Raw genomic sequence first — 27,651 nt, forward strand, 5'->3', positions numbered from 1 at the left:
CAGTTGGCTTTGTCAAAGAATTCCAGGAAATTTGTAGTAATCAATACTATTAAAGGTTTGTTTACTTACAATCGTTTGCCTCAGGGAGCATCGTCTAGCGCGGCAATTTTCCAACAGGTTATGGAGCGAGTTTTGGCTGGTTTAGAGAATGTTTCAGTTTACCTTGATGATGTTTTGGTTGCAGGACTTGATTTAGATGATTGCCGAAAGAAACTGTATAACGTATTGGATCGCTCAAACAAGGCAAACATTAAGGTGAACTGGAAAAAGTGTTCGTTTTTTGTATCAAATTTGCCTTATTTAGGACACATTATAACGGATAAGGGGCTGCTTCCTAGTCCTGATAAAATTTCCACCATTAGTAAAGCAGCCACCCCAAAGAATGTTACGGAGCTAAAAGCTTTTTTGGGCCTTATTAATTATTATGGCAAATTTGTTCCGCATTTGTCTTCTAAACTTTTTTGTTTGTATCAACTACTTAAAAAAGACGTGAAATTTGAATGGAATAAAAAATGCGATGAGGCTTTCGTTGCTAGCAAAAAGGCTTTGTTGGATTCAAATATTTTAGAATATTATGATCCAAAAAAGCCAATTGTAGTTGTTACGGATGCATCAGGATATGGACTAGGTGGTGTTATTGCACATATGGTTAACGGTGTAGAAAAACCAGTTTGTTTCACCTTATTTTCTTTAAACAAAGCACAACGTTCTTACTCGATTCTACATTTAGAGGCTTTGGCTTTAGTAAGCACAATCAAAAAGTTTCACAAATTTTTATATGGTCAGAGTTTTACGGTTTACACAGATCATAAACCATTAGTTGGAATCTTTGGGAAATCTGGCAAAAACGCGATCTATGTTACTAGATTACAACGGTACATTTTGGAGTTGTCAATTTATGACTTCAATATTTGTTACAGACCATCCGCTCAAATGGGTAATGCAGATTTTTGCTCGCGTTTTCCACTTGAATTGGGTACTCCTGAAGAATATGATAAAGAATTCGTGAAAAAATATAAATTTTTCGCAGGAAATTCCCATTAATTGTACCATGATTGCCAAAGAAACGAGCCTTGACATATTTTTACAACGAATTATAAAATATTATCAGAATGGTTGGCCTGAGAAGATTGACAAGGAGTTATTGAATGTCCACTCTAATAGACACGACTTGGAACTGTTTGACGGGTGTCTGATCTTCCAGGACAGGGTTGTAATTCCAAAAATTATGCATAGGGACATTTTGAAAATGTTACATGTAAACCATTCAGGAGTTGTAAAAATGAAGCAGATGGCACGTAGATCTGTGTACTGGTTTGGCATCAACGCAGCTATAGAGGCTTTCGTCCAAGCATGTGTATCGTGTAATAAGATGGCAATAGTTCCCAAAAGCAAGACACAAACGCATTGGGTTCCTTCGGTTCGTCCGTTTAGTAGAATACATGCCGATTTTTTTTATTTCGGTCAAAAGATATTTTTGCTCATTGTTGACAGTTATTTTAAATGGGTCGAAGTGGAATGCGTTATGGAACTGATGCAAGCAAGGTTATTAGGAAATTTGTTTCTCTTTTTGCAAGATTTGGTCTTCCGGATGTGGTGGTGACGGATGGTGGCAAGGAATAGTAGTCATGAAAAGCCCTCCTTACAATCCCTCTAGTAATGGGCAAGCCGAAAGGTCGGTAAGGATTGTTAAGGAAGTGTTCAAAAAGTTCCTGTTTGATGAAGATGTTAGGCAGATGGATACGGAGGATCAGATTAACTTGTTTCTGATTAATTAAAGAAATTCTTGTTTGCCAAAGGATGGGACTTTTCCATCAGAGAAAATATTTACGTATACACCAAAGATTTTATTGGATTTGATTAATCCAAAGAAAATTAATAAACCAAAGATTAATGACGATTCTTTTGATGATAAAAAAATAGCAACCTGTGATATTCCTAGTTTTAAGCATACAGTTTTGGTTGATCAAATTGCTCGACTGAAATTAGGAGATAACATTTGGTACAAAAACCATAATATTAAAAACTCTTCCAGATGGATAGAAGCCAAATTTATTAAACAGTGTTCTCCTACAATTTTCCAGATAAGTATTGGAAGCGTGGTGCTAAGGGTGCATCGCGAGCAATTGAAGGTCTCGAAAACTGCTAGAGTAAGGCATAATTTGACGGTCTCATGCAGAAGAGCTTGCAAACGTGAAAGATCCACTTCAGGTTGCGAAGACTTTGGTTTCTCTGCCGAGGTGTTAGAGAATGACCTTAAGAGATTGCGAACGAATGATGGTACGACTAGCGCAGCAGGATCATCGGTTCCGAGACGGTCAGAAAGAATAAAATACAGAAGAGATAACATGCAGCTGAAAAAATGAAAATAAAACTAAAGGTATGTGGTTATGATGATGAGTGTCAAAGGACACAATCTAAAAATCTGAAAAGAAAAGGGTATGTATATAAATTGAAAAAAAAAAATTAAAAAAAAAATATATATATATAATTAGATACAGGTGTCAACGGGCACTATCTGAAAAGTAAAATAATGATTAGAGAAAGATATTGGTGTCAATGGGCACTATCTGAAATATAAAATTAAAATGTTTAAAACTAAATAAAAATATCAATAGGCATTATTTGAAAATGAAAAATGAAACTTTAGAAATAGAGTGTCAATGGACACATTGCTGAAAACATAAATGTTAGAGCTGTCAATGGACATATTTTGAAAATTATATTATGTAACAAATTTTATACATAAGAGCGTTCAAGAACGCAATCAATAATTAAATACAAATATGAATATTTTGCATTGTATAATGTTTCGGTATACGATATCTTAAAGAGGAAGAATTGTGGTGTACAGGAAAAGGCTCAGTCAAACGCTGAAGCCGATCGAAAATTATCTATGTAAAACGGACAGCGTGATTACCAACACGCGCGAGAGCAATGCGAATAAATACCGCTGAGCTGGGCTCTAGCGGCTGGAATATTGTAAAACAGTTCGTTGATCTCTGATCCGAAATCCCGTAGTTCACTGACCCCCAGTTGTAAGAAAGAAGATATTAAACTCGCCACGTTTGATTTTGGGAGACTTTTAACTCTCATGGCGTGGCTTGTGGTTCCCCTTACAATGATAACTGCTCCTCTTTGATCTATAACAGCGGTTTTCAACCGGGGGGGAATTTAACCGTTGCAGGGGGGGAATTGCGAGTGGAAAAATTTCACATGTAATGGGCTTTTGTGATTGACGGTGGTGCGACATTTTTTTCATTTTTTTTTCAAATGTGCTTGTTAACGATAAATCGTCACACACACCTTCACAAGAGATGCTGAATTGTATGCCCGTGTATTGGTGTTCTCCTGCTCCTGCTTGAAACCTGGTCAAAATTAAAGTTTAAAAAGCCTTATATTTTTTAATTACTACAGCTTTTCTTTCATGGTGCCCATAGGGGGGGAAAAGCTTGTAAAAATTATCAAAAGGGGGTGCATGAACTGAAGAAGGTTGAAAACCACTGATCTATAACCTTTGCGATGACTTCGACATGACAATTTCAAACTACGGTGAAATGACACGTATTCCGAAACCTCCAGCAAGTCCAACTGCTTTGGATCAAACCTTTTGTTCGTTGTCGTTACGGTTGGATTGCACATGGAAGGTAATACTTGATCCTCACGGTAGCGACCATTTGCCAATTCTCATTTCAATTAATAACAGGTCAACTCGCACGCAACCAACTGATATTCCGTATGACCTCACACGGAATATCAATTGGAAGTTACACGAGGAAATGGTTTCAAAAGCTGTTGAGTCGATTCATGTTTTGTATCATTCTCCTAATGCTAGTGACCGCCGTTTTCTTGAAATATTGGAAAACTGACTTGATGAATTTCTTGATTTGAGTAAAATAAATATAGTGACGGGCGATTTAAATATTAACTGGCGAGATGATGCAAATTCGAATCATTTGAAGCGTTTAGTTGAGTCTTCCAATTTGAAACAAAGTGTAGATGAATATACGCGTATTTCCCAGCGGAGTAGAACTTTTATTGACCATGTTTATTGCAATTTTGATTCGATTCGTTCAGTTACGAATTCTGATATGAAAATAACCGATCATGAGACATTAGTAATTAATGTTCTAGAAAACTTTAATAATAATAATGATTCAATAAAATTGAAATGCTGGAGAAAATATTCGAAACAGGCTGTTTCGAACCTTGTTGAGAGAAGCTTGGGTTTTCCAATCGCGACCGGTAGTTTAGATGAATCTGCAGCTGTTCTTACTAACATTTTGAAGACGTGTACGAATCAATTAGTTGAACATAAATTTGTTTCGCTGAAAAACTCGAACAGCTGGTATAGTTTGGATCTCTTGCGCCTAAAGCGCAAGAGAGATAAACTGTACAACAAGTTTTGTAGATCGAACAATCAGAATCATTGGATTGAGTACACGTTCGCGCGTAATAAATATTCACAAGCGATTAAAAAGAAGCGTTGTGAATATATCCAGAGAAAGATTGTTCAACTTCAAAATAACAGCAAAGAGTTATGGAAAATTTTGAAATCTTTGTTGAAACCTAGTAATTGTAAACCGCGGTCCATAACTTTTGAAGGCACATTAGAACATTCAGAACAAATTATTGCATCTAGATTTAATGATTATTTTGTCAATAGTGTTTCATTGATCAATCAATCCATTGAATTGGTCGAGGAACCCGACGAAATAAAACAGCCGATTAACAGTAGTTGTACATTTGATGGTTTTCACCCAATCACGTTAGATGAACTGAGAAAAATTTGTTTTTCATTAGGTAAAACGGCTGGAGTAGATAATGTAAATGCTAGAGTTATTCAAGATTGCTTCAATGTCATTGGTCACACTTTGCTGGACCTCATTAATGAATCGTTGCAAACAGGGCACGTGCCTTTGGTGTGGAAAGAATCGTTGGTTGTTCCGATTCAAAAGGTTGCTGGAACGATTAAAGCCGAAGAGTTTCGTCCCATCAACATGTTACACACATTAGAAAAGATATTAGAACTAGTTGTTAAAGGCCAGCTTCTAGAATATTTAAATAGTAACTCGTTGCTAATTCCGGAACAATCAGGCTACCGGGAAGGCCACTCATGTGAAACCGCGTTAAACTTAGTACTAGCAAAATGGAAAGATAACTTAGAAAATAGAGACACAATATTTGCTGTTTTTTTGGATCTAAAACGCGCTTTTGAGACAATTTCTAGGCCCTTATTGTTGAACACAATCAAGCGCTTTGGAATTTCGAGTACTGCATTCAGATGGTTTGAAAGCTACTTGTCTGACAGAACTCAACGGACTGTTTTTAATGATTCTGTTTCTAGTCCCGTGGAGAATGATCTTGGAGTTCCACAGGGAAGTGTATTAGGGCCCCTTTCGTTCATTATGTATATAAATGACATGCGACGAGTTTTACGTTTTTGTGATATTAATCTTTTTGCCGATGACACCGTATTATTCATTGCAGCTAAGAATGTAGAAGAAGCCGTTTCACACTTGAACGAAGATTTACGTTCTCTAAGCAGATGGTTGAAGTATAAGCAATTGAAATTGAATATTGATAAAACTAAATTTATGATTTTCTCGCGCACCGTTGTAAATGATGATGTCTCTGTTTTGATTGATGATGAGGCAATTGGTCGCGTTCGGGAGATTAAATATCTTGGCGTGATTATTGATGACAATCTAAAGTTCAACGCTCACATTGACAATGTCATCAAGAAAATTGCCAAAAAGTATGGAATTCTATGCCGTCTGAAAAACGAATTAACGATTAGTAGTAAAATACAGCTATACAAGTCAATCATCTCTCCACATTTGGATTTTTGCCCTACTTTTTTATACTTAGCCAATAACACACAACTATTGAGGTTACAGCGTTTGCAGAATAGAATAATGCGTTTGATTTTAAATTGTGATAGATTAACTTCCTCTGTTTTCATGTTGGACGCTTTGCAATGGCTATCTGTGAAGCAGCGAGTTGTTTATTTGTCTATGGTGTTCATTTTTAAAATAATTAATGGTTTGCTACCTCAATATTTGAGTGATCGAATTGAAAGAGGAAGAGATTTTCATAGATATAACACTAGAACCGCGGATGAAATAAGAACACCTTTCTTTCTAACGAGAGCTTCACAAAATTCATTGTTTTATAAAGGTATAAATTTTTTCAATTCGATGCCAAGACATGTTAAACGTGCACCAACACTTTCGGAGTTCAAGGGACAATGTATTTCACACGTGAAAGTTTCTATTGTATAGAACGATACTAAGTTTTTCAAAATGATGTAGAGTTTACCTGACGAAGTTTGAACAAACGGATCTTAAATGACGGAGTTTTAACAAACGGATTTATTTTAGATGAACTATTTGTTTTGGTTTCTATTCATATATTGATTGTTTTATTGAAGCTTGTAAATGACGAAGTCTTATACGAACGGATCTGATTGTGTTGTACAATTTTATTTATATGTTTATATTAAATTGGACTTTTCTAAATTTATAACAACAAAACTACTGTGTTCGTCACGGTGATGATGATGGATTTTTTTTCTTTACATTATTGTTGTTGTAGCTTTAAAAATAATAGAAAGAGACTACAAAAGCTTGAGCCTCGCGCGCGGTTTTCAGATATAAATGATTTCTTTTAGCAAATTAAAATTGTTATTTGAATGCTTAGAGAAAATCATGAAATAGTTGTGGTTGGTCTGGCTGAAGGTCATGAAAACCCTGTACTAGTTTTGTGTGCTCTATGAATTAAGTATACAGTTTTTGAAGAAGTTTATATCTGGAGGTAAAATCAGTTCGTTTTTTTTTGTTTTGTATAACTGATTAAAATGTGATCACATTAATTATCTATAGATAAATCGTCCAGCTCAAACCTTTGTAGGGGTATGTGGCGGGACCATCATCATCATCATCAACATCTTCCACCACTTGAAGAATACAACCTCCTCGCGGGCTTGATTCTTGTACCGCGTTACAAGCCCAAACGAAAACATATCCCGACGTAACAATCAAAGAACATCCTCCTACTCCGTGGTGGGACAAAGAGTGCTCCGATGTCTACACGCAAAGATCCAACGCGTTTCTGACCTTCCGGGATACGGACAAGGTCGACGACTTTACACGTTATTCGGAGCTTGATACCAAGTGTAAAAAGCTTGGTTAAAACAAAGAAACGCGAATATTGACGTCGGTTCGTAAACTAGACGCCAAGGGAGACATCGATGAGCACTCTTTGGAACACAGCCCGAATAATGCGGAATCGTATAACGGTCAAAGAAAGCGAGGAGTCTTCGACGCGATAGATTCACCTTTCACGATGGCAGAATTTTCAATTGCCCTCCTGTCCTGTAACAATAACGCGCTTGGATTAAATAGAATCAAATCCTACTTGTTGAAGAATCTACCCGGCACTGCCAAGAGGCGCTTGTTGAACTTGTTCAATAATTTCCTGGAGCAAAACATTGTACCACAGGGTTGGAGGCAAGTGAAGGTAATCGCCATCCAAAAACCGGGAAAACCAGCCTCTAATCACAACTCTTATAGGCCGATTGCAATGCTGTCCTTTATCCGGAAACTGATGAAAAAAATGATACTCTGTCGTTTCGACCACTGGGTCGAATCAAACGATCTACTATCAAATACTTAGTTTGGCGTCTGCGTTCTTGGACATTAAGGGGGCTTTTGATTCCGTTTCTATTGAAATTCTTTTGAATAAACTTCACCGACAAGGATTTTCTCCAATTTTAAACAATTTCTTGCACAATTTGTTGTCCGAAAAGCACATGCATTTTACGCACGGCGATTTGGCAACTTTTCGCATTAGCTAAAAGGGTCTTCCCCAGGGCTCATGTTTAAGCCCCCTTCTTTACAACTTTTATGTAAACGACATCGACGAATGTCTAGCAAATCCATGCACGATAAGACAACTTGCAGACAATAGTGTGGTCTCTGTTACAGAAGCCAAAGCAGCCGATTTGCAAGGACCATTGCAAGATACCTTGGACAGTTTGTCTGCTTGGGCTCTACAGCTAGGTATCGAATTCTCTCCGGAGAAAACTGAGATAGTAGTTTTTTCTAGAAAGCGTGAACCTGCTCAGCTCCAATCACAATTAATGGGTAAAAGGATTTCTCAGGTTTTGGTACACATATATCTTGGTGTTTGGTTCGACTCTAAAGACACCTGGGGTTGTCACATTAGGTATCTGAAGAAAAAATGCCAGCAAAGAGTGAATTTTTTTCGTACAATAACCGGATCATGGTGGGGAGCCCACCCAGGAGACCTTATGAGGCTTTACCAAACAACGATATTGTCTGTGATTGAGTACGGGTGTTTTTGCATCCACTCCGCAGCAAACACATGTTTAATCAAACTGGAGCGAATACAATATCGTTGTTTGTGTATCGCCTTGGGTTGCATGCAGTCGACCCATACGATGAGTTTGAAGGTCTTAGCTGGAGTTCTATCATTGAAAAGCCGCTTCTGGAGCCTGTCTTCTCGTATTCTTATCAAATGTGAAGTCTTGAACCGTCCTGTGATTGAGAATTTTAAAAGGTTAATCGAACTTAATTCTCAAACCCGTTTTATGCTATTGTATTTCAATCACATGTCCCAAAATATTAATTCTTCTTTGAATATTCCAAATCGTGATAACTTATCAAATACTACTGATGGTACTGTGTTTTTTGATACCCAAAATTTTTTCCAATAAATATCGAAACATCAACTGCGACAATATGTTCTACACTGACGGATCACTTCTCGATAAGTCCACTGGCTTCGGTATCTTCAATAACAATTTAACCGTCTCCCATAAGCTCGATAATCCTGCTTCTGTTTACGTTGCAGAATTAGCTGCAATTCAATACACCCTAGGGATTATCGAATAAATGCCCACGGACCATTATTCCATCTTTACGGACAGTCTCAGTTCCATTGAGGCTCTTGGATCGATGAAAGATGTTAAGCACTCTCCATATTTCCTGGGGAAAATACGGGAACATTTGAGTGCTTTATCCGAAACATCTTCTCAGATTACCTTAGTGCTCGATACTGGGTAATGAGAAAGCGGACTCTTTGGCTAAGGTGGGCGCAACAAATGTCCCGGCTTATGTCCAATCACTACAGATTTGACGCGCATCTCCGTCGTGTTGGGCTCGGGGGGAGTGGTATCTGTGCCTGTGGGGGAGGTTATCCCGACATAGAGCACGTTGTTTGGTCATGCCACTTACACCTTGACGCCAGGTCTAAATTTATAGCTTCCCTTCAGGCCGAAGGTAGGCAACCGGCTGTTCCTGTTCGTGATGTCTTGGCGATCCGTGACCTACCCTACATGTCCCTTATATACGTTTTCCTGAAATCGATCCATGCCCCAGTCAAGTCCTATTTCCTTCCGCCTACATCCAGCCAAACGACAAGAACACGTTTAGACCACGGATCCTGATCCGGAACCAGCAACCAGACCCGCACGATACTTTTAGGGCCCGAGGGAAACTACTCAGTATTCCAGTCTGTAGTATCTTTGCCCAGCAGCGGAACATATTGCATATGTTGCTTACCTATTGCAATGGAAAACCATCAAACAACAAACCAGTGCTTCTAATGAAGAACATTCTAGCTTCAAGTTAGATTTAATTTTAGCTCGTAGTTGGCAGCGAGGATAAAAAATTTGCTTTTAGTTATTAAAACACATTCGCCATTCGATAACTGCAAGTCTTTTAACTGCAACGCTTTTGTATTCGAGAATGAAAATTGTTGAATCTCTAGAAACATTTCAAAAGGACTTTTTCATTCTTCTCGATTTTTTTTTCGATTTCGTTTACATGTTGTCTCTTTATTCTAGATGAGAGATTATAGATCTCCACTATTAATCAATAAAGCAAAATCACCATGTTATGTGGTTCACTTTCCGTAACTATTATAAGAGAAAAAAATATTCCTTGTGCATTGTTTGGCTAGCTTACACTACATCACAAAAAAAATTGTGGCCTAGCGTTAAATAGACCATTCTAGGAACTGACAAGTGTCACGGATCCTGCTGACATTGATGTTGCTTTTACTTGCGTTATGTCAGCGGTTCCGAGCTTTCTGTCAAAATTTCATTCATGAATTGAGTTCAGAAACGTCTCGTAAAATGGTCTTCTGTAGTGATGAACTTTATCTTCGCCTACATATTGGTTATGTAAAGTAGTTACTAAAACGCACAGTGGGGCAAATTGGTCCGTTGGCGCGACAAAACCTCATAACTCCTTAACAGTTGTTTTCACAGTGTTCATATCTTTGGCAATGTTGTTCACCATAAAAACATCTTCTTGAAAAATGTATTCAGGCAGCTTTATTTTTTTTTCTACAGATGGCGCTGGCATCTATCTTTTGAATAAATGGTGGTAGCCATTTTGTTTCTTCGGGAAAGTTGTTCATATCATCAATTGACATAAAGTTGTCGAATATATTACAACTGTAGGACTGACCGTTAACGAGATAAAATTATTTTCATTATTCATAAATCCAAAATTTCAGTAATGAAATATAACTGGGACTTAAGTACATATATTTCAATTTCAGATATATTCGAACTTTCGAGTTATCATGAAATTAATTATTGAAGGTTCGTAGTTGCCTTTGTATAGTTTTTTGTCAACCTATGATGTGTCATCATATTTGATAAAGAATATAAAATATAATTTTAATGTTATTGTTTGTGATAAAATGTTTCAAATAGGAACATTGTTCAATTAAAGATTAGTTGGTCATGTTCCCTTTCTAAGAGTTCCTCTTGTTTAATTTTATACCATTTAACATAAATACTAAACGCTTACTTTTGTTTAAAACACTGTTCACCCAATAACAAACTGTTTTCTAGTACTAATAATCATTTCCGAGGGATCTTAATACTACTGGACATCAGTTTCGAAAGACCCCCGAACATTATCATGGTCGTGTTGCATACACCGGCATTCAGCAAAGTCTATTGTAGGAAAAACATCGATACGGACACTGCTGGATGACAATTTTTTACATGAATTGACATGAAAACAATCGTTGCGGAAACTCGAACTACTCGGTAAGTCGCAACTAGTAGCAGCTGATTTTTGGTTTAGTACTAGCCAATACCTTGTATTTTAGTACAATAATAGTGTCATAGCAGAGCAACGTAGAACTTTATGTTTTTCATATTGCCGAAAATGAGGAAAAATTACAAAAAAACTTGTTTTACATACTATGCCTCCTACGAACCTATTTTCAACAAAACTGTCTTAATATCACATTACCTATTAGTTTATACTCTGTTTTATGAGGATCATATGAGTAAGCTAATTAATTTCTAAGTATTTGCATGCCCTACTGGAAAATATCTGAGAAAATTTTTTCTTCCATTTTACAAGCCTTGTAAATCCTCACTTTTACAATATTTTAGCACATTTTCTAAATTATTTTTCAAAGTGAATTATCATGATTTCTAGTCGATAACATGTCTACTGCAAGTAGAAAATAAAATGAGGCATGAAAACTGAATTTCATTTTTTTTAGTTTTGTCGCGACTTTTCTGGGTTCTGCCCCACAGTGCGATGCTAAGCAAGGGGTTTGCTGTCCGTGGTAACAATAAAAGCACCCAATAAGGTAACAACCAGCAGATCATCGTCCATAAGAAAGGGAAAGACTGGCGGAAAACCCCTTCAGTCGCAACGTGGAAGTGTTCAATCCAACGCTCACTCCGCGGTTCTCGAAGAACAATTAGCATTATTGGAAACGATGGATAAACGCCAAAAGCTTATTAGGCAGCAGGCCCGGACGAGCGATGGAGGCTCAACGATCTCAGCCTCGGGAATTTTCCAAATTTTCAACGGAAGCAGGGTGCAAAAATGGTTGAAGGAAAATGAAAATTCCACGGATGTCGGTAGTAAGGACCCCTCGGGAAAAGGGACAATAAATTCGTCACAACAACCATCTTCATCATCAGCTTCTTTAGTCAGCGGGAATTCATTGCAAGGACAACACCAGTTCCAGAAGACCCACTAACTCAACTCGCCCAACGAATCCGAGAAATTTCTTTATAACAAGGAAATTTCCGATCGCAACCTAACCACCCATCAGTGAACCCTGCATATATGCAAATTGCAGCCCGCCAGGTTACGGGCAAGGATCTTCCAGTTTTCAGCGGAAACCCGGAAGACTGGCCGATGTTCATTCGGATCTTTGAAGAGACTACAAATGCGTGTGGATTTTCCAATGTGGAAAATCAAGTACGGCTTTAGAAATACCTACGGGGTGATGCTTTAGAGACCGTTCGCAGCCGACTCCTGATGCCGGAAGGCGTGCCACATGTGATTAAGACACTGGAAATGCGTTTTGGTCGTCCAGAATTGATTATTCGCTCCATGCTAACGTTCTCATTGTCTACCCTCCCCTAAGCCAGATAGGATGGACACACTGATTGATTTTGGATTGGCTGTCCAGAATTTAGTGGTTCATTTACAGGCGGCCAAACAGGAGAGTCACCTTAACTATCCAACTTTGCTGCAGGAGCTCGTGGTAAAGCTGCCAGTGCAATTAAAGCTTGATTGGGCTAAATATAAATTACTGAACTCGACACCCACTCTTGCTACTTTCGGATGTTTCATGGAGCAATTGATCCAAGCGGCTAGCAAAGTCTGCTTCGATGTTCCGCTCAACCAAAACGCTAAGTTTGAAAGACCGAGAAACAAAGAAAAAAATGTGGCTAATTCATACTCGCACGAAAACAAATTTGATCGACATTCCCTTTCACACTCGAAACGCAACGAAATGACAAAGAAACATGTTAAACTTTGTCAATTTTGTAAAGGATCGGGACATCGAGTTTCAGGTTGCAAGGAATTTGCAAAAAGAAACCTAGAGGATCGTTTAAATTTCGTGCGGCAGAATAATCTTTGCAGAACATGTTTGAATTTTCACCAGAAATGGCCCTGTAAGACTTGGCAAGGTTGTAATATGGAAGGATGTCGGGAAAAGCATCACTATCTCTTGCATCCACCGATTTCTAGCGGTCCAGTACATCTATCGAGCAGCCATTCGTCTGTCAACCTCGACCGGCAAAATATGTTACCCTATTTTCGTATACTCCCAGTAGTTCTGCATAAAAACGGAAGAAGGCAGCTGATATTTGCGTTTATTGACGAAGGATCTTCATCGACACTATTAGACCTCTCTGTAGCAGATTTACTAGAAATAGAAGGTCCAGTTGAGCCGCTGACACTGCAATGGACTGGTAACGTCACACGGAATGAAAATACATCGCGGCGGGTGCATGTCTCTGTCTCTGAAAAGGGTAAATCGCAGAAGCACCAAATCACTAACGCACGCTCGGTCGATCATCTTATGTTGCCAAAACAGTCGCTATCGTATCGAGTGCTAAGTGAAAAATATTCACATCTCAGAGGGTTACCCATAGACGACTATCAGATGGTGGAACCGAAACTACTCATCGGGTTGGACAACCTGAAGCTTGGGGTACCTCTGAAAATTAGAGAAGGAGGATTAAACGAACCTATAGCAGCGAAATGCAGGCTAGGGTGGACTATTTATGGCAGTGGGGTGGGACATACATCAATAGTTTCGATGAACTTGATGTCCCTGCATGTACGGATTCAACAACTGAGCGACTACTTTACGCTGGAACAAGCCGGAGCGAAATTTCCATTCCTGAATCAAAAATAGACCAAAGAGCGCGCCAATTGCTGGATGAAACGACTCGCTGAGTGGGTAACCGATTTAAAACCGGATTGCTGTGGAAGTCGGACAACGTTGAATTTCCGGATAGTTTCCCCATGGCTGTTCGGAAGCTTGAAGCGTTGGAGCGAAAACTTGCAAAGGATCCCGTTTTAAAACTGCGAGTACACGAGCAACTAGATGAATATGTGACAAAAGGTTACTGTCACCGCGCAAAGTCGGACGAGTACCTACCTCTCGTAATTGTCGTCAACCCAAGAAAACCAAATAAGGTGAGGTTAGTGTGGGACACTGCAGCCCAAGTAAATAGCGTTTCATTCAACTCGGCATTATTAAAGGGACCAGATTTGCTTACATCTCATTGCTGTTCTGAGTTATTTTCGCAAACACAAAATCACAATCACCGGAGATATAAAAGAAATGTTCTTACGTATCCTAATATGCGCCGGAGATCGGCAATCACAATGATTTCTATGGCGGAAAAAATCCGACGACACAAGCCCCACCCCTCCGGTTTTAGGAACACGTCTCGCTGAATTAGTAATCTCGTCGCATTCGTTTAAAATAGACCAAAGATTTTTTTGGACTGATTCCAAAACAGTTCTCGTTTGGATCAATTCAGATCACAGAAGGTATCATCAGTTTGTGGGTGTTAAAATCGGTGAAATATTATCGTCAACTCAAATGAGCGAGTGGAAGCATGTTCGATCCTGCCACTAAGTGGGGAACAGGGCCGAAGTTCGACCTAAAGAGCTTGTGGTTCCGTGGTCCCCCTTTCCTGTATTGTCCCGAAGATGAATGGCCGGAAAATTGTCGTTTTACGACCTCCACAGAATTAAATACTGCACAACATGTGCACTGAGAAGCTCCGCAGCCCCTCATCGATGTGACTCGCTTCAGTAAGTGGGAAAGACTTCAACGAACACAAGCATATGTGGTACGATTTATTGAGAATCATAAACGGCTGTGGAAGGGAGAGCCGATTCAGCGTGGTGAACTATCGCAAGAAGAGTTACAACGAGCCGAAAAATTGCTGTAGAAACAGGCTCAAGCAGACGTCTTTGCGTCGGAGAGGAAAATTTCATTGGAAACTCAAGGGGAACCTCACGCGCGTCACAATGTGGTACCAAAAACCAGCTCTATACATAAATTATGGCCGTACCTAGACGAGGATGGATTAATTCGAATGCGGGGTAGAATTGGTGCTGCGTGGTATGCACCGCACGAAGCTAAGTACCCTGTGATTTTGCCAGCTACCCACTTAATATCTTCTCTCCTTACAGACTGGTTCCACCGTCGCTACCGTCACACCCACCATGAAACCGTCGTGAATGAAATGAGGTAACGTTATGAGATACCAAAACTAAGAGCGTTGCTCAAACGAACAGTCAAAGGCTGTTTCACCTGTCGATTAGAAAAAGCCACCCCTCTACTACCACCTATGGCACCGTTGCCGGAACAACGACTGTCTCCGTACATGAGACCGTTTACCTACGTCTGCTTTTACCCATGCTGAGCAACCTAAGCTGAACAGCTAAAGCCCTTTGTCTCCCCGGGACCGCCGTTAGGCATTACTTCAGGGAGAGGGCCCGTCGTGCTTATCGCACTTACCTCTATGGGTAGCAGAGCAGCCTATACAGGCCAGTTAGTTAACCGTTAACTAACTGGGGCACGTCGATGGTTTCCCGTCGATTGGTGCCCTGCAAAATACTAACGATCTGTGATGCTGCCGTGATGACCGCATCCCAGATTTCCCTATTTTCGCACATCCTACGCACTATATTCTCTGGCGTGGTGTCCATCCCACTTATTGCCAGCATTTCGTACCGTACCCGCTCGAAGCGCGGACATGTGAAGAACACATGCTCTGCGCTTTCTTCCGCACCCGTACAAGCGGGGCACATAGGGGACTCGGCGTACTCGAACCTATGCAGGTACTGCCTAAAGCAGCCATGGCCTGACAGGATCTGTGTCAGATGGAAGGTTACTTCCCCATGGCGCCTATTAATCCAGCCTGATAACTCTGGAATGAGTCGGTGTGTCCATCTACCTTTTGTAGTGTTGGACCACTCCCGCTGCCACCTGGCCATTGAGGATGACCGAATGGTGTTGCGAATACCCCTCGTGTCGCGTTGGTCGAAGCATTCTACATCCTCTTTGACGATGATGCTGATGGGCATCACGCCAGCCAGGACGCAAACCGCCTCGTACGACACTGTTCGGTATGCGCACGCGACCCTTAGGCACATTAGCCTGTACGTACTCTCGAGTTTGCCGCGATGGCACGAGGTACTCAATACCTTGGACCACACTGGTCCTCCATACCTGAGTATGGACGTGGTCACGCTAGCAAGGACTTTGCGCCTGCTGCTACGAACCGCTGAGCTGTTTGCCATCATGCGAGACAGCGCTGCCACAGCCATGGAAGCTTTCTTGCAGGTGTAATCGACGTGGCTCCCGAACGTGAGCTTGTCGTCGATCATAACCCCCAGAAGCTTCAACGAGCGTTTTGAGGCGATAGTGCATGTACCGGCACTAATCGATGCCTCCTGCTCAGACTTTCTGTTATTTACAACAATAACTTCAGTCTTATGGTGCGCTAGCTCCAGTTTCCTGGAGTGCATCCAGTCTTCCACTACGCGTATTGATAGCGCGGCCTTTAACTCTACCTCTCTAATAGACTCGCCGTAGACCTCAAGAGTTATGTCATCGGCGAAGCCCACGATCACCACCCCTGGAGGGAGTGTTAGTTTTAACACGCCGTCATACATAGCGTTCCACAGTACCGGACCCAGGATGGAACCTTGCGGTACACCTGCGGTAACTGGAACGCTTTTCTGACCCTCGTTTGTGTTATACACTAGCACTCGATTCTGAAAGTAGTTGCCTAGAATTTCGTACAGCGACGTCGGCACTCTGAGACTCTGTAGCGCTAAGGCTATGGAGTCCCAGCTGGCACTGTTAAACGCGTTCTTCACGTCAAGCGTGACGATCGCGCAGTAACGAATGCCCCTCCTCTTGCGTTGGATTGCAACCTCAGCCGTTCTGGTGACGGAGAGAATCGCATCCACCGTGGACCTACCTTTTCGAAAACCGAACTGGTTGCTTGATAGACCGTTTTCACTTTCTGTATATTTCACCAGTCTATTGAGGATTACCCTCTTAAGCACCTTGCCCGCCGTGTCCAGCAGGCAGATTGGTCTGTATGCCGATGGGTCACCTGGTGGTTTCCCAACCTTCGGCAACAGCACCAGCCTCTGGCGCTTCCACACGTCCGGGAAGAGGCAGTCGTCAAGGCATTTCTGCATGACCGCCCTGAACAACCCGGGGGCTTCTTTGATGGCCGTCTTGATGGCCAAGTTCGGGATTCCGTCTGGTCCCGGAGCCTTGCCTACCTTCAGGGAGTTTGCGATCTCGATCAATTCATCTTCCGTCACCCTTACCGCATCGTCAGCCTCTGCACGGCTGCCGTCACTCACGGTAGGTGGTGACTCGTCAGCCGGAGGCCAGGGACTTGGTTCGTGTCTTGGGAAGAGGCCCTGAATGATCGTTTCTAGCATCGCTGGTGATTGTTCGGCCGGGGCTAGCGCACCTCTAGTCTTGGTCATAACGATCCTGTAGGCGTCACCCCACGGGTTCGAATTGGCACTGGCGCAGAGTCGTTCGAAACAGGCTCGTTTGCTGGCTCTGATTGCGCTCTTAAGCGTTGCCTTAGCGGATCTGAATGCGACACCGCGTTCCGCTCTTTGCTCGTCGGAACGTGCGCGCTGCATCCTCCGTCTTGCACGGAGGCATGCATTGCGCAGGCCTGCTATCGTATCGCTCCACCAGTATGTCGGTGGCCTACCCTCTCTAGGCGGACGAGACCTAGGCATCGTGGCGTCGCACGCCCATGACAGCATCGAATTTAGATGGTCCACATCCGGGAGCAGTTCACCCCCTTCGTGCTTCCATCTAATTGCCTGCCCAAAAACATCTGCATCGAAATGCAGTGTTTTCCAGCCGTAGAAGGATGGAATATTGGCCCTACTCGTTGCTTGCTTCCGCACGCCTACCTCATAGCGGATCGATTGGTGATCGCTATTCGTGTAGCTGTCGTCTACCCTCCAGTTCGTGATCAGTCCCGGGCTGCAGAACGTCACATCGATAATCGATTCGGCACCGTTTCTACTGTAGGTGCACTTTGTACCAATGTTAGCCAAGTCTAAGTTGAGCTTTGCCAAAGCTTCCAACAAGACCTGGCCCCTCTGGTTTGTACAGCGACTCCCCCACTCGACAGCCCAAGCGTTGAAGTCACCCGCAACCACCAACGGCCGTAGGCCCGTCAGTTCCACGGTTGCTTGATCGACCATCTGCGCGAACGTTTCGGTAGACCAACTTGGCGGAGCATAGCAACTGCAGTAGAATACTCCATCCACTTTGGCAATAACGTACCCCTCTCTGGAGGTCGACACAATCTCCTGAACCGGGGACCTGCCTGTCGTGCAAATGGCCGTCTTCCCAGCCTTGTCCGATACCCAGTTACCGTTTCCGGTTGGGATACGGTATGGGTCCGAGACGATGGCCACGTCCGACAACGACTCAGCAGCCGCTTGGTGTAGCAGCTGCTGCGCCGCATAGCAGTGATTCAGGTTTAACTGTATCACCCTCAGGCCTGCGGCTTAGTAGCCGGCCGTGCAGCCGGACACTTGGGGCCTCCCATGGCGTGTTTGGCGTCCCGTTTACCGGTACATACCAGACACTTGGGAGGTGCACCGCAGTCCCGTGCCTTGTGGCCTGCGCCACCGCAGCGGCGGCATAAATTGGACCTGTCGGGCCCTTTGCACGACCAGGATTTATGCCCCCGCTCAAAGCACCTGAAGCAAACGTCAGGCTGTTGGAAGGTGCCCAGAGGGCAGACCGACCAACCCACCTTCAACGTGGCCTTCTTCAGGGCCTTGTTACCCTCCGTTAGTGGAAGCTTTATGGTGGCAACCTGGGTGCCGGCCGGGCCCCTGCGGAGACGAACTGCCTCTGCGGTTACTACCACTCCACACTCACGTTCGAAGGCTTGTGCTATGTCACACCCTTCGGTGATCTCGTCCAGGTTTTTAAGCTGGAGAGTCACTTCAGGAGTGAGGGCTCGGATTTTAACCTCCTCGCCTAGCACTTCCTGGGCCGTCTTTTTATAGGCACAGCCCTTGCCCTTCGCCTCTTTGCGGAGTTCGAGGATCATCTCGCCGGTGCGTGACCGACGAATTGTCCTGACGTCCGTGCCGAGGTCTTTGAGCTTGGGATCGCCTCTCATGGCCTTCAAGACTTCGGCGTACTTAGACGCATCGGTCTTGAAAATGAGGGCGTCACCCTTGCTCCGCCTACTCGCCCCTTGCGGCTTCTTATTGCGGTCGCCGCGCTTCGCGCGTCGTTCCCGCTTCTTATTCACCACGGTAGTCCAATCCGTGGCTACGCCGTTTGCCGGTTCGCCGTTTGCTGGTTCTTTGCTCGGCTGGACCGACGAGCCAGCTTCATGGCTGTCACCGAACAACCGCCTCCGTTGCGTCCTGGGGGCCGTTTCCCCCAGAGCCCCTCGCACGTTTGCCAGTCGGTTCGGTTGAACAGACTTCGGCAAGCGATGCTGCAGCTGTTTGTGTGTATTTAGACACAGCTGCAGCACTCCCTTTTTCAGGCTGGTTGAGCCTCGCCTCTAGCGCAAGTGCCTTGCTTTCGGCATCGTTAGCCCGTTTAAGGGCTTGCGAAAGCTCGGACTTCGCGCTGCATACGTTCATACGTAACAACAGAAGACATTGTTTCAGGTCTTTTGAAATGTTGCTACGTTCGTCCGTGAACTTGAGTATTTCATCAAGTTGTACGGACACCGCCTCCACGCTTGGGAACTTATTCATGTGGCTTTCTACCGCAGAGAGTAGCATAGCCCCAGATATCTGTTCCCGCTCCTTGGCGGTTTTAGGTGTTTCCACCTTGCCACCAGTCTTCGCCGTTCCGGTTGGTGCTGGCTTAGGCGTGCCCGCCTTTGCCCCAACTCGGAACTCCCCTGTCGGTGTCGCAAAAGGTGTACCAACCTGTGCGCCGCCTTTACCGGCATCGGCCAGTCTCGGTGGAGACCGGGCGATGCCCCGCCTGGCAAACGGGTTTAGTAACCCGTCCGCCCCATCCACTACCTTCGCCTCTTCGTCGATTTTAATGGTAAACATTTTGGTTAAAAGGGTCCCCCTTCCAGCCGCTATCCTTGGTCATGGTGGAGTGGTCGCCTATATGGTCCCATGGTGGCCTATGCCGGAGCAGTGAGGTCATGGCTAGTGAAGGTCGCCATAGCCCCTCATGAGCAACTATGACGCCTCCCGACCGGCGTAAGTCAGGAAAGGGCATCTGATCCCACTCCTGCCTGATTCCCATCAGGCAATGACCGCGGAACGTACTGGAAGGCCTGCCAGGTTTTACGGGACGGAGACCCCTGCAGCCGTATGCCACCTCGCCGTTTCAAGCCGTTGTCACACGACTTTACTAAGGGAGCTCGGTGCAGGTGCCAGCCCTACGTCGTGGTATAAAAATCGTATTCTCTCTCAAAAACCTAAAAACACAGCGACCAGTACACCATAATTGGGACCTTACTGGTATCAGCCCCAATAGGCAGGTTAGTGCATTTGGATGATGGGAGCGGCACTACTCGCTCCGTCGAAGCTGTTTACGGGTGGCCGTGGCTTTACGGGGAATCGACTGCCCAATGCCCGAAACCCCACCACTCCCTAGGCAAGCTCCCGCTGCCGGTCCAGGACTAATTGATGCTATCACACACCTATCGGTGGTCACGCACGCGTGCATGGCCTCGACGGTCGCCAGGCGTCGACCCGTGGTGGCCTGCAGCTCGGCCAACCGTTTACCTACGTCTGGGTTGATTATTTTGGACCCCTATGCATGAAAGTAGGTCACACAAAAGTAAAACGCTCGGTTTACTCTTCACATGTATGACAGTGATGGCGATACATCTCGAAGTGGTACACAGTTTGTCGGGCGAGTCATGCATAATGGCAGTCAGGCGGTTCGTTGCCAGGCGGGGTGCTCCCGTCGAATTTTTCAGCGACAACGGAACCTGTTTCGTTGGAGCAAACAAACAGCTACAGCATGAGATACAGTCCAGAAACGAAGCATTGGCAACGACATTCACAAACACGAATACGCGTTGGAAATTTAACACCCCAGGAGCACCCCACATGGGAGGGGTCTGGGAGCGCTTGGTACGCTCGGTTAAGCAAGCTATTGGTACGATTATCGATGCACCCCGTAAACCGAACGATGAAACACTTATGACAATTCTTTCGGATGCTGAATCGATGATAAACATACGTGCCATTGGAAACCACCGATCAGGAATCGCTGACTCCAAACCACTTCTTGCTTGGGAGTTCGTCAGGCGTGAAACAGCCACCTTCGCAACTAGTAGACTATCGCCCTACTCTTCGAAATAGCTGGGCTCTTGCCCAACACATCACGGACACGTTTTGAAAAGGTGGATTAAAGAGTACTTGCCGATCATAAGGAGACGAGGTAAATGGTTCGAAGAAGTTCGCGAGATCCAAAAGGGCGACTTGGTGTTGATGGTGGGTGGCGCGGTGCGAAATCAGTACGTAAAAGCGAGAGTTGAAAAGGTATTCCTGGGACGAGATGGACGAGTTCGCACAGCAACAGGCGTATGTAAACGGCCGGTGGTTAAACTGGCATTGCTCGACGTTTTATCGGATTGTGAAGCCGTTGAGGACTCATCAGGAGATGCAGCTTCACGGGTGGAGGATTGTTACGACGAGCAATCGAAGTCCCCTCGAACGACCGTTACTGATAGTAACTGATAGTGACGTGAGATGGCAGAACGAAGCGGGGAGATGTGACGTTCTATTGTCACTCTCACTGAAGTGTCTTTAGATTGGAGAGGAGTCATCAAGCAAGAAAATTAAAAACGTCCACCCGATTGAGTAAATTTATAAGACAGAACTTTGATCATAGTTAATATTATATATTAAATATTAAGGTAATTGCAATACTCTCATGTGGATTTATATAGAATAATTAAGCGTTGAAATATTATGCAATATAGTTTATACTGATTTGTCGGTTGTTACACGTGCGGAGAACAGTGACAAAGAAGGAATTAAATATCATTTACCGCGTATAGGTCGGAGATTAGCATTATCGATTGTGATCAAACACCACGATTGTGAGTAACTGAATAGAATAGTATCCGTTTAAGTTTCTTAGTATTAAATCAATTGCAGCTTAAAGCAATTTATGAATAAAGATTTGCTAAAGATTTGGTTAGTCGAACAACAACGATTAGCTCACTTTATAGTCAGAAATAGTGTTGATATGCCACCGTTTGTGGCAGAACACACAATAAAAACTCTGAATAAATATTAGTAAATAATTAATTCATCATAAAACAAAAAAAAAACATCATCATGCAAAAATGTAAATGTCCCAATTCCGGGTTCCTCCGGGGAATCTGGATCGTTCCGAGAGTGGCCAACGTAAGCTGTATTTAAAAAAAATATGTCTTTTGGATGATTCCTGATGAAAAATCCTGAAGATAGAGGTGTCGCATGCTATATTTTGATGCAGAAATGTGAATTCCCCCACTACGGGTTCCTTTGGGGCCTCCAGGTCGTTCCGGAAGTGGCCAATGCAGCCTATATTCAGATATATTTCTTTTAAAAGATTCCTGATAAAAAATCCTGAAGATAGAGGTGTAACACGCTATATTTGGTGCAAAAACGTAAATGTCCCCTACTAAAGGTTCCTCTGAGGACTTCCGGATGAAAAATAGCCATTTCTCGATGAGTTCTTGGCCGATTCCGAATCTTGATGAACCATTCGCTTCAGAAATGATTTTGTTATCTATGCCAATGATGCAAATGAGCATTTTTATCAGGTAACCCATTACCAAATCCATCCAAAAATTAGCAGGTTTGACATGCCTACCGGAACTCAGGAATATTTCCTATATCCGGTGACCTAGGCCAGATCTGGGGTCAGAAAAAAACCTCAAAAGTTTTCCAGTTCAATGGTGTTCGAATGATTAAAATCGAATAACGTTTAGCAAAGCTATAGCATTTCAAATTTCATCAAAATTTTGCCTATCCTACTTATTTTGACTATCCCTTGTATGTATGTACATTGGTGAGATAAAATAACTTATTTCGAAATGAAACTGTTAGTTTTATTTATTCCCATGTTAAACCATTTCATAACCTTTATATTAGAACATTTTGTTTGAAAGAATCCGTTGAACAGAATTTTATCAGAGATTTTTCGAAAATTGCTTCTCTTGAAAAAATTGCTCAATGGTACACAGACCACTGTGTTCCCAAATATCTTAAAATAACAATATAGTTCACTCTCTAATTTCCCATATATTTCCGTAAAGACAGACAGGGAACACTCCCTCTTGTGGTGAAAAAGGTAACTAAACTCATTGCACAGTGGTACAGTAAGGCAATTTATGTGGACATAAGCTTTTCGTTGCGATTTTGGTTTGCGATTTAAAGCCATAGTTTTTGTAAAAAGTTGTTTCTTATACATAGTCCTCTATTTATGTGTGAATGAAAATTAGGGTGGTCCTAAAATCAACGAAATAAAAACAAACTAACTTGGTTTTATTTGCATAAATAATTGTAAACCAACTAATTCTAAGCCTTTTAGCTCTATTTTTCAATTCAAATTTAAAAACAAAGATTTCTTCGGTAACTTTAATCAAAAATACGCCAATTTTGACGAAAAAACATTGTCGATATATTGTACAGATGGACTATTCACTATTTCTATTTTAAAAATAGGCCCTTTTGATATATTGATGTTTCCGTTTAGAGCAAATATAAATAATTTTTTTTTGTATCATATGAAAGAACAAATATTGTATAAATATTGTGAAGAAATACCGAAATTTGCTTAAAATTAGTTGATCTACAACTGTGCCGATGAATGTAGACATTTATTTCTGCAAATAAAAAAGTTAGTATTTTTATTTAGTCGATTTCAGGACCACTCTAATTCTTCATTTGCACATAAAAAATAGACTAAATATAAGAAACAAGTTCTTAGAAAAAATTTTACTCTAAAACCACAAAATCGCATCGAAAAACTCATGTCCGCCTACATTGCCTTACTGTACCACTGTGCATTGTTGAATTTCTGTGAGCGTGTGACCGACATTTTCACACACGAAACTGAATTTACTCAATTTTAGATTTAGTTGACTCAATTTCATACTTTCACAGAAAAAAATATGTTGCAGATTTCGTGCGTATATTGTTTGTATGTAAAACTAACGCCATTCCGGGAGTTGAATATTGATAATATAATAGATGTAGCTTATCGAGGCACGAAGAAGAAATATTCAAATAATCAGGCCACGTCGTGTAAATGGTAAACTAATCCCAAGTTGCTATATACGTGGTTCCCTGTGTACCTTCACTAGCTCAGATCCATCACGGGAAGCAACTACGAAATGTGCGGCCGTCAAGCTCAAGCTCAATAATCAGGCCACGAAGTGTACAATTAAATGAATATTTCAATTACCTCGTGAAAAAGATAAAAGGAGGAACCGCACAATGGTTGTCAATAGTCGTATATGGTTGTTGTGCAACTTTTAGCTTAGATAACACTTGGATGTTCTATCAATTTAACAATTTAAGTATGGATACATATCATGTTGTAATTGGTTCAAAAGCTTTATTATATTATATATAAAAGATATTCAACAAAACAAACATAATTAGTGATAACAACTGTTATGCAAAAACTATTATTTAATGTTTAGTTTTCTTTGTTTTGAAAGTATTTTTTGTTTTTTTTATCCCTCCGAATTTTTTGCTCTCGAGTTCTAATCTTCGTATTCATCACTTGCAGCTTTGCTTTAACCAGCATATTTATGTATTTACTAGCTGACCCGGCAAACTTCGTCCCGCCTATTTTTGTGTTTAATTTAATAATTTTCAACATTCCAAATTCATTGATTTCTTGCGATTTGTTTATATCGTTTGAAATTATTGGTCGTAGTATTCGGCTGTTTTCCAGAAGTTGCCATCTCACAATTCAAAATGGTGTCTGAGGTCAATTTTTAGCTCCATGCATTATTCTGGTTAAAGAAACACTCATATTGGGTGGTATTTGGTCACTTTAGGCTATTTTCCAGAAACCGGAAATCACCACCCTGGATTTTAAAATGGCATTTGGAGACAATTTCTGGCCCCTGAGCGTCATTCTGGTTTAAGAAACACCAATAATAGGTGTTATTTAGTCATTTTCGGCTGTTTTCCAGAAACCGGGAGCCACCATCTTAGAATTCAAAATGGTGTCTGTGGTCGATTCTAGCTCCTGCGTATCATTCTGGTATCGAAGCATCTCACATTGGATGGAAATCGGCCGGTTGAAGAAATACCCATATTGGGTGGTATTTGGTCATTTTCGGCAGTTTCCCATTCACCGGAGGTTGTCATCTTACAATTCATAATGTTGTCTGAGTTCGATTTGTAGCTTCAGTGCATCATAACAATCCCGGAAATACCCATAATGAGTGTTATTTGGTCTTCTGCCACTGTTGTTTAGGAACCGGAAGTCGCCATATTGGATTTCAAAATGGCATTTGAAGACAATTTCCGGCCTCTGAGCATCATTCTGGTCAAAGAAACACTCATATTTGGTTGTTTTTGGGTCATTTTCGGCAGTTTTCCAGTCACCAAAAGTCGCCATTATACAATTCAAAATGTTGTCTGAGGTCGATTTGTGGTTTCAGTGCATCATCACGATTTCAGAAATACCCATATTGGGTGGTGTTTGGTCATATCTCACTGTTTCTTAGAAACCGGAAGTCGCTATCTTGAATTTCAAAATGGTATTCAGAGACAATTTCTGGGCTCTGAGCGTCATTCTGGTTAAAGAAACATCCATATTAGGTGGTATTTGGTCATTTCCGTCTCTTTTCCAGTCACTGGAAGTCGCCATCTCACAATTCAAAATGTTGTCTGAGGTCGATTTGTGGCTTCAGTGCATCATAACAATCGCGGAAATACCCATATTTGGTCATTTGCCGCTGTTTTTCAGAAACCGGAAGTCGCCATCTTGGATTTCCAACTGGCATTTGGAGACAATTTCTGGCCTCTGAGCGTCATTCTAGTTAAAAAACACTCATATTAGGTGGTATTTGGTCATTTTCGGCAGTTTTCCAGACACCGGAAGTCGCCATTTTACAACTCAAAATATTGTCGGACAAACGTACAAACCGTGGAACACCACCCATGGATTGCCTCATACATAGGCGAACTTTATTATTATAAAATATTCGGCCGAGTCCACTTCAGAATAAAATGTGCATTTTTTTCAGTGTACCCATTAGGGTAATATTATTGTTAAAAGTTACTCTTTTTCGCATGTCGTGTAGAACAAAATCAGAAGTGGCGCACCTAGCGGTCGAAAAGGTGACTAACGCTTCTGTCATTTTCAATTTGTCTTCGTAATTTCACGTAAGTGAACTATATTGGTATTTAAGATATTTGGTGTTCCGCAACGGCTCAATTTGGCTCGTGGTGATAATGGAAGGCCAGAAGAATAATGATGTACAGCACAAACACCGTAGAGCAGAGTTGCCAATAAAATTTGTATTAAAACTGTAAGAATGCTAAAAAAAAACTGGAAAAAACTGGATTTCAAAAAAAATTAATGAATAGCATAAAAAATGCAATAGAGCACGCCGATGGTTACAGAATCCAATGTTAGTTTTAAATATAGCAAAAAATCACTCATTTCAATCAGTACTGTTCCGTTTCTTTTAATTTTATTGTTATCTCCTAGAAAATTAAAAATTGCCTAATCAATTTATCTCAAAATTAAGAAAATGAACTATACTTTAACTTTTAACAAGAGTACTGATGCAACATTTTTAAAGGTTACATCTGTGAAGTTTAAGTTCCAATTATCTTTGACTTCGCTATCTTTTGGTATCTAATTATTCGAACATATTTTAAACGAAACAGAAATTATTTTGAAGAATGCCGCCTGTATATGACATGTTTGAGATCGATTGTTTTTATTTTTAAATAGGGTATCGAACGTCTTCGTCAGTGGTTTTCTTCGGTAGCTTTTCTGCCGCAATCTTATGCAAAAACCTGCCGATGAAAACCACTGACGAAGACGTTCGATACCCTAACATATTAAGCTATCACTGGAATTGATTTTTTCCACGATCTGGTAAAATCTATTTGTCAGTTTCTGAATAAAGCTTATCTTACTTTCCTTTTTCATGCTATGTAGTTTATATTTTGGCCGTGTTTCGTGCGAGAAAATAGAATAGGCTGGAAACGTAGATAAGAATTATTACAATGATTTAACACTATACAACATTTACGTTCTAAAAATATTTCCGAAAACCAATCGGAGCTTGAGTAAATAAAAAAACTGGATAAAACTGGGGAATAAACAAAAAACTGGAAGATTCTGGGATTAAACTGTTTGACTGGATCACTCAAAATAAACTGGAAGAATCCAGTTTAAACTGGAACATTGGCAACTCTGCTGTACATTCGTTCCCAAAGAGACGAGTAAGTGCAGTTCGCATGTCACAGCCAGCGTTACCAGCCCTTTTGTTTTTCCTGGATATATCCAGTTTTTTTACATGCTAGCGAAACAGCTAAAGGTTGAATATCTCCAGTTTTTGAGAAATTGTTTCCTCGTTTATTGAATTCATTCCCCTCAAACGTATGGTCTTTTCAATATTTCGTGCATTCATGCCCTTCAGTTTACTGGTTTAAATCGAATTTCAGTCGCATATTCAAAATTTCGAGTACGCCAGACTTTATACTGAGTGACTAGAATCTTCTTCAGTGAAAAATCAAAGTGGCAATGCATTGTCTTTTTCATCCTTTTTGTTTACAT

General features: G+C 41.8%; 2 protein-coding genes across 10 annotated transcripts in view; one reads left to right on the top strand and one right to left on the bottom strand.

The window, feature by feature from the left end:
- The window catches only part of LOC129725475 (metabotropic glutamate receptor 8-like), an 89,015-nt gene extending 86,071 nt beyond the window's left edge, over positions 1 to 2,944 (top strand). For all 8 annotated transcript variants that reach the window (XM_055681368.1, XM_055681370.1, XM_055681364.1 and 5 more), the window contains one exon: positions 2,085 to 2,944. In XM_055681368.1, the coding sequence (XP_055537343.1) occupies positions 2,085 to 2,366 (282 nt within the window). In that variant the 3' untranslated portion in view covers positions 2,367 to 2,944. The remainder of the gene's footprint in view (positions 1 to 2,084) is intronic.
- Positions 1 to 27,651, bottom strand: part of LOC129725476 (myotubularin-related protein 10-B) — a 107,091-nt gene that overhangs the window by 7,432 nt on the left and 72,008 nt on the right. The window lies entirely within an intron of this gene.

Source organism: Wyeomyia smithii, chromosome 2, assembly GCF_029784165.1.
Source record: "Wyeomyia smithii strain HCP4-BCI-WySm-NY-G18 chromosome 2, ASM2978416v1, whole genome shotgun sequence".
NCBI classification, from domain to species: Eukaryota; Metazoa; Arthropoda; class Insecta; order Diptera; family Culicidae; genus Wyeomyia; species Wyeomyia smithii.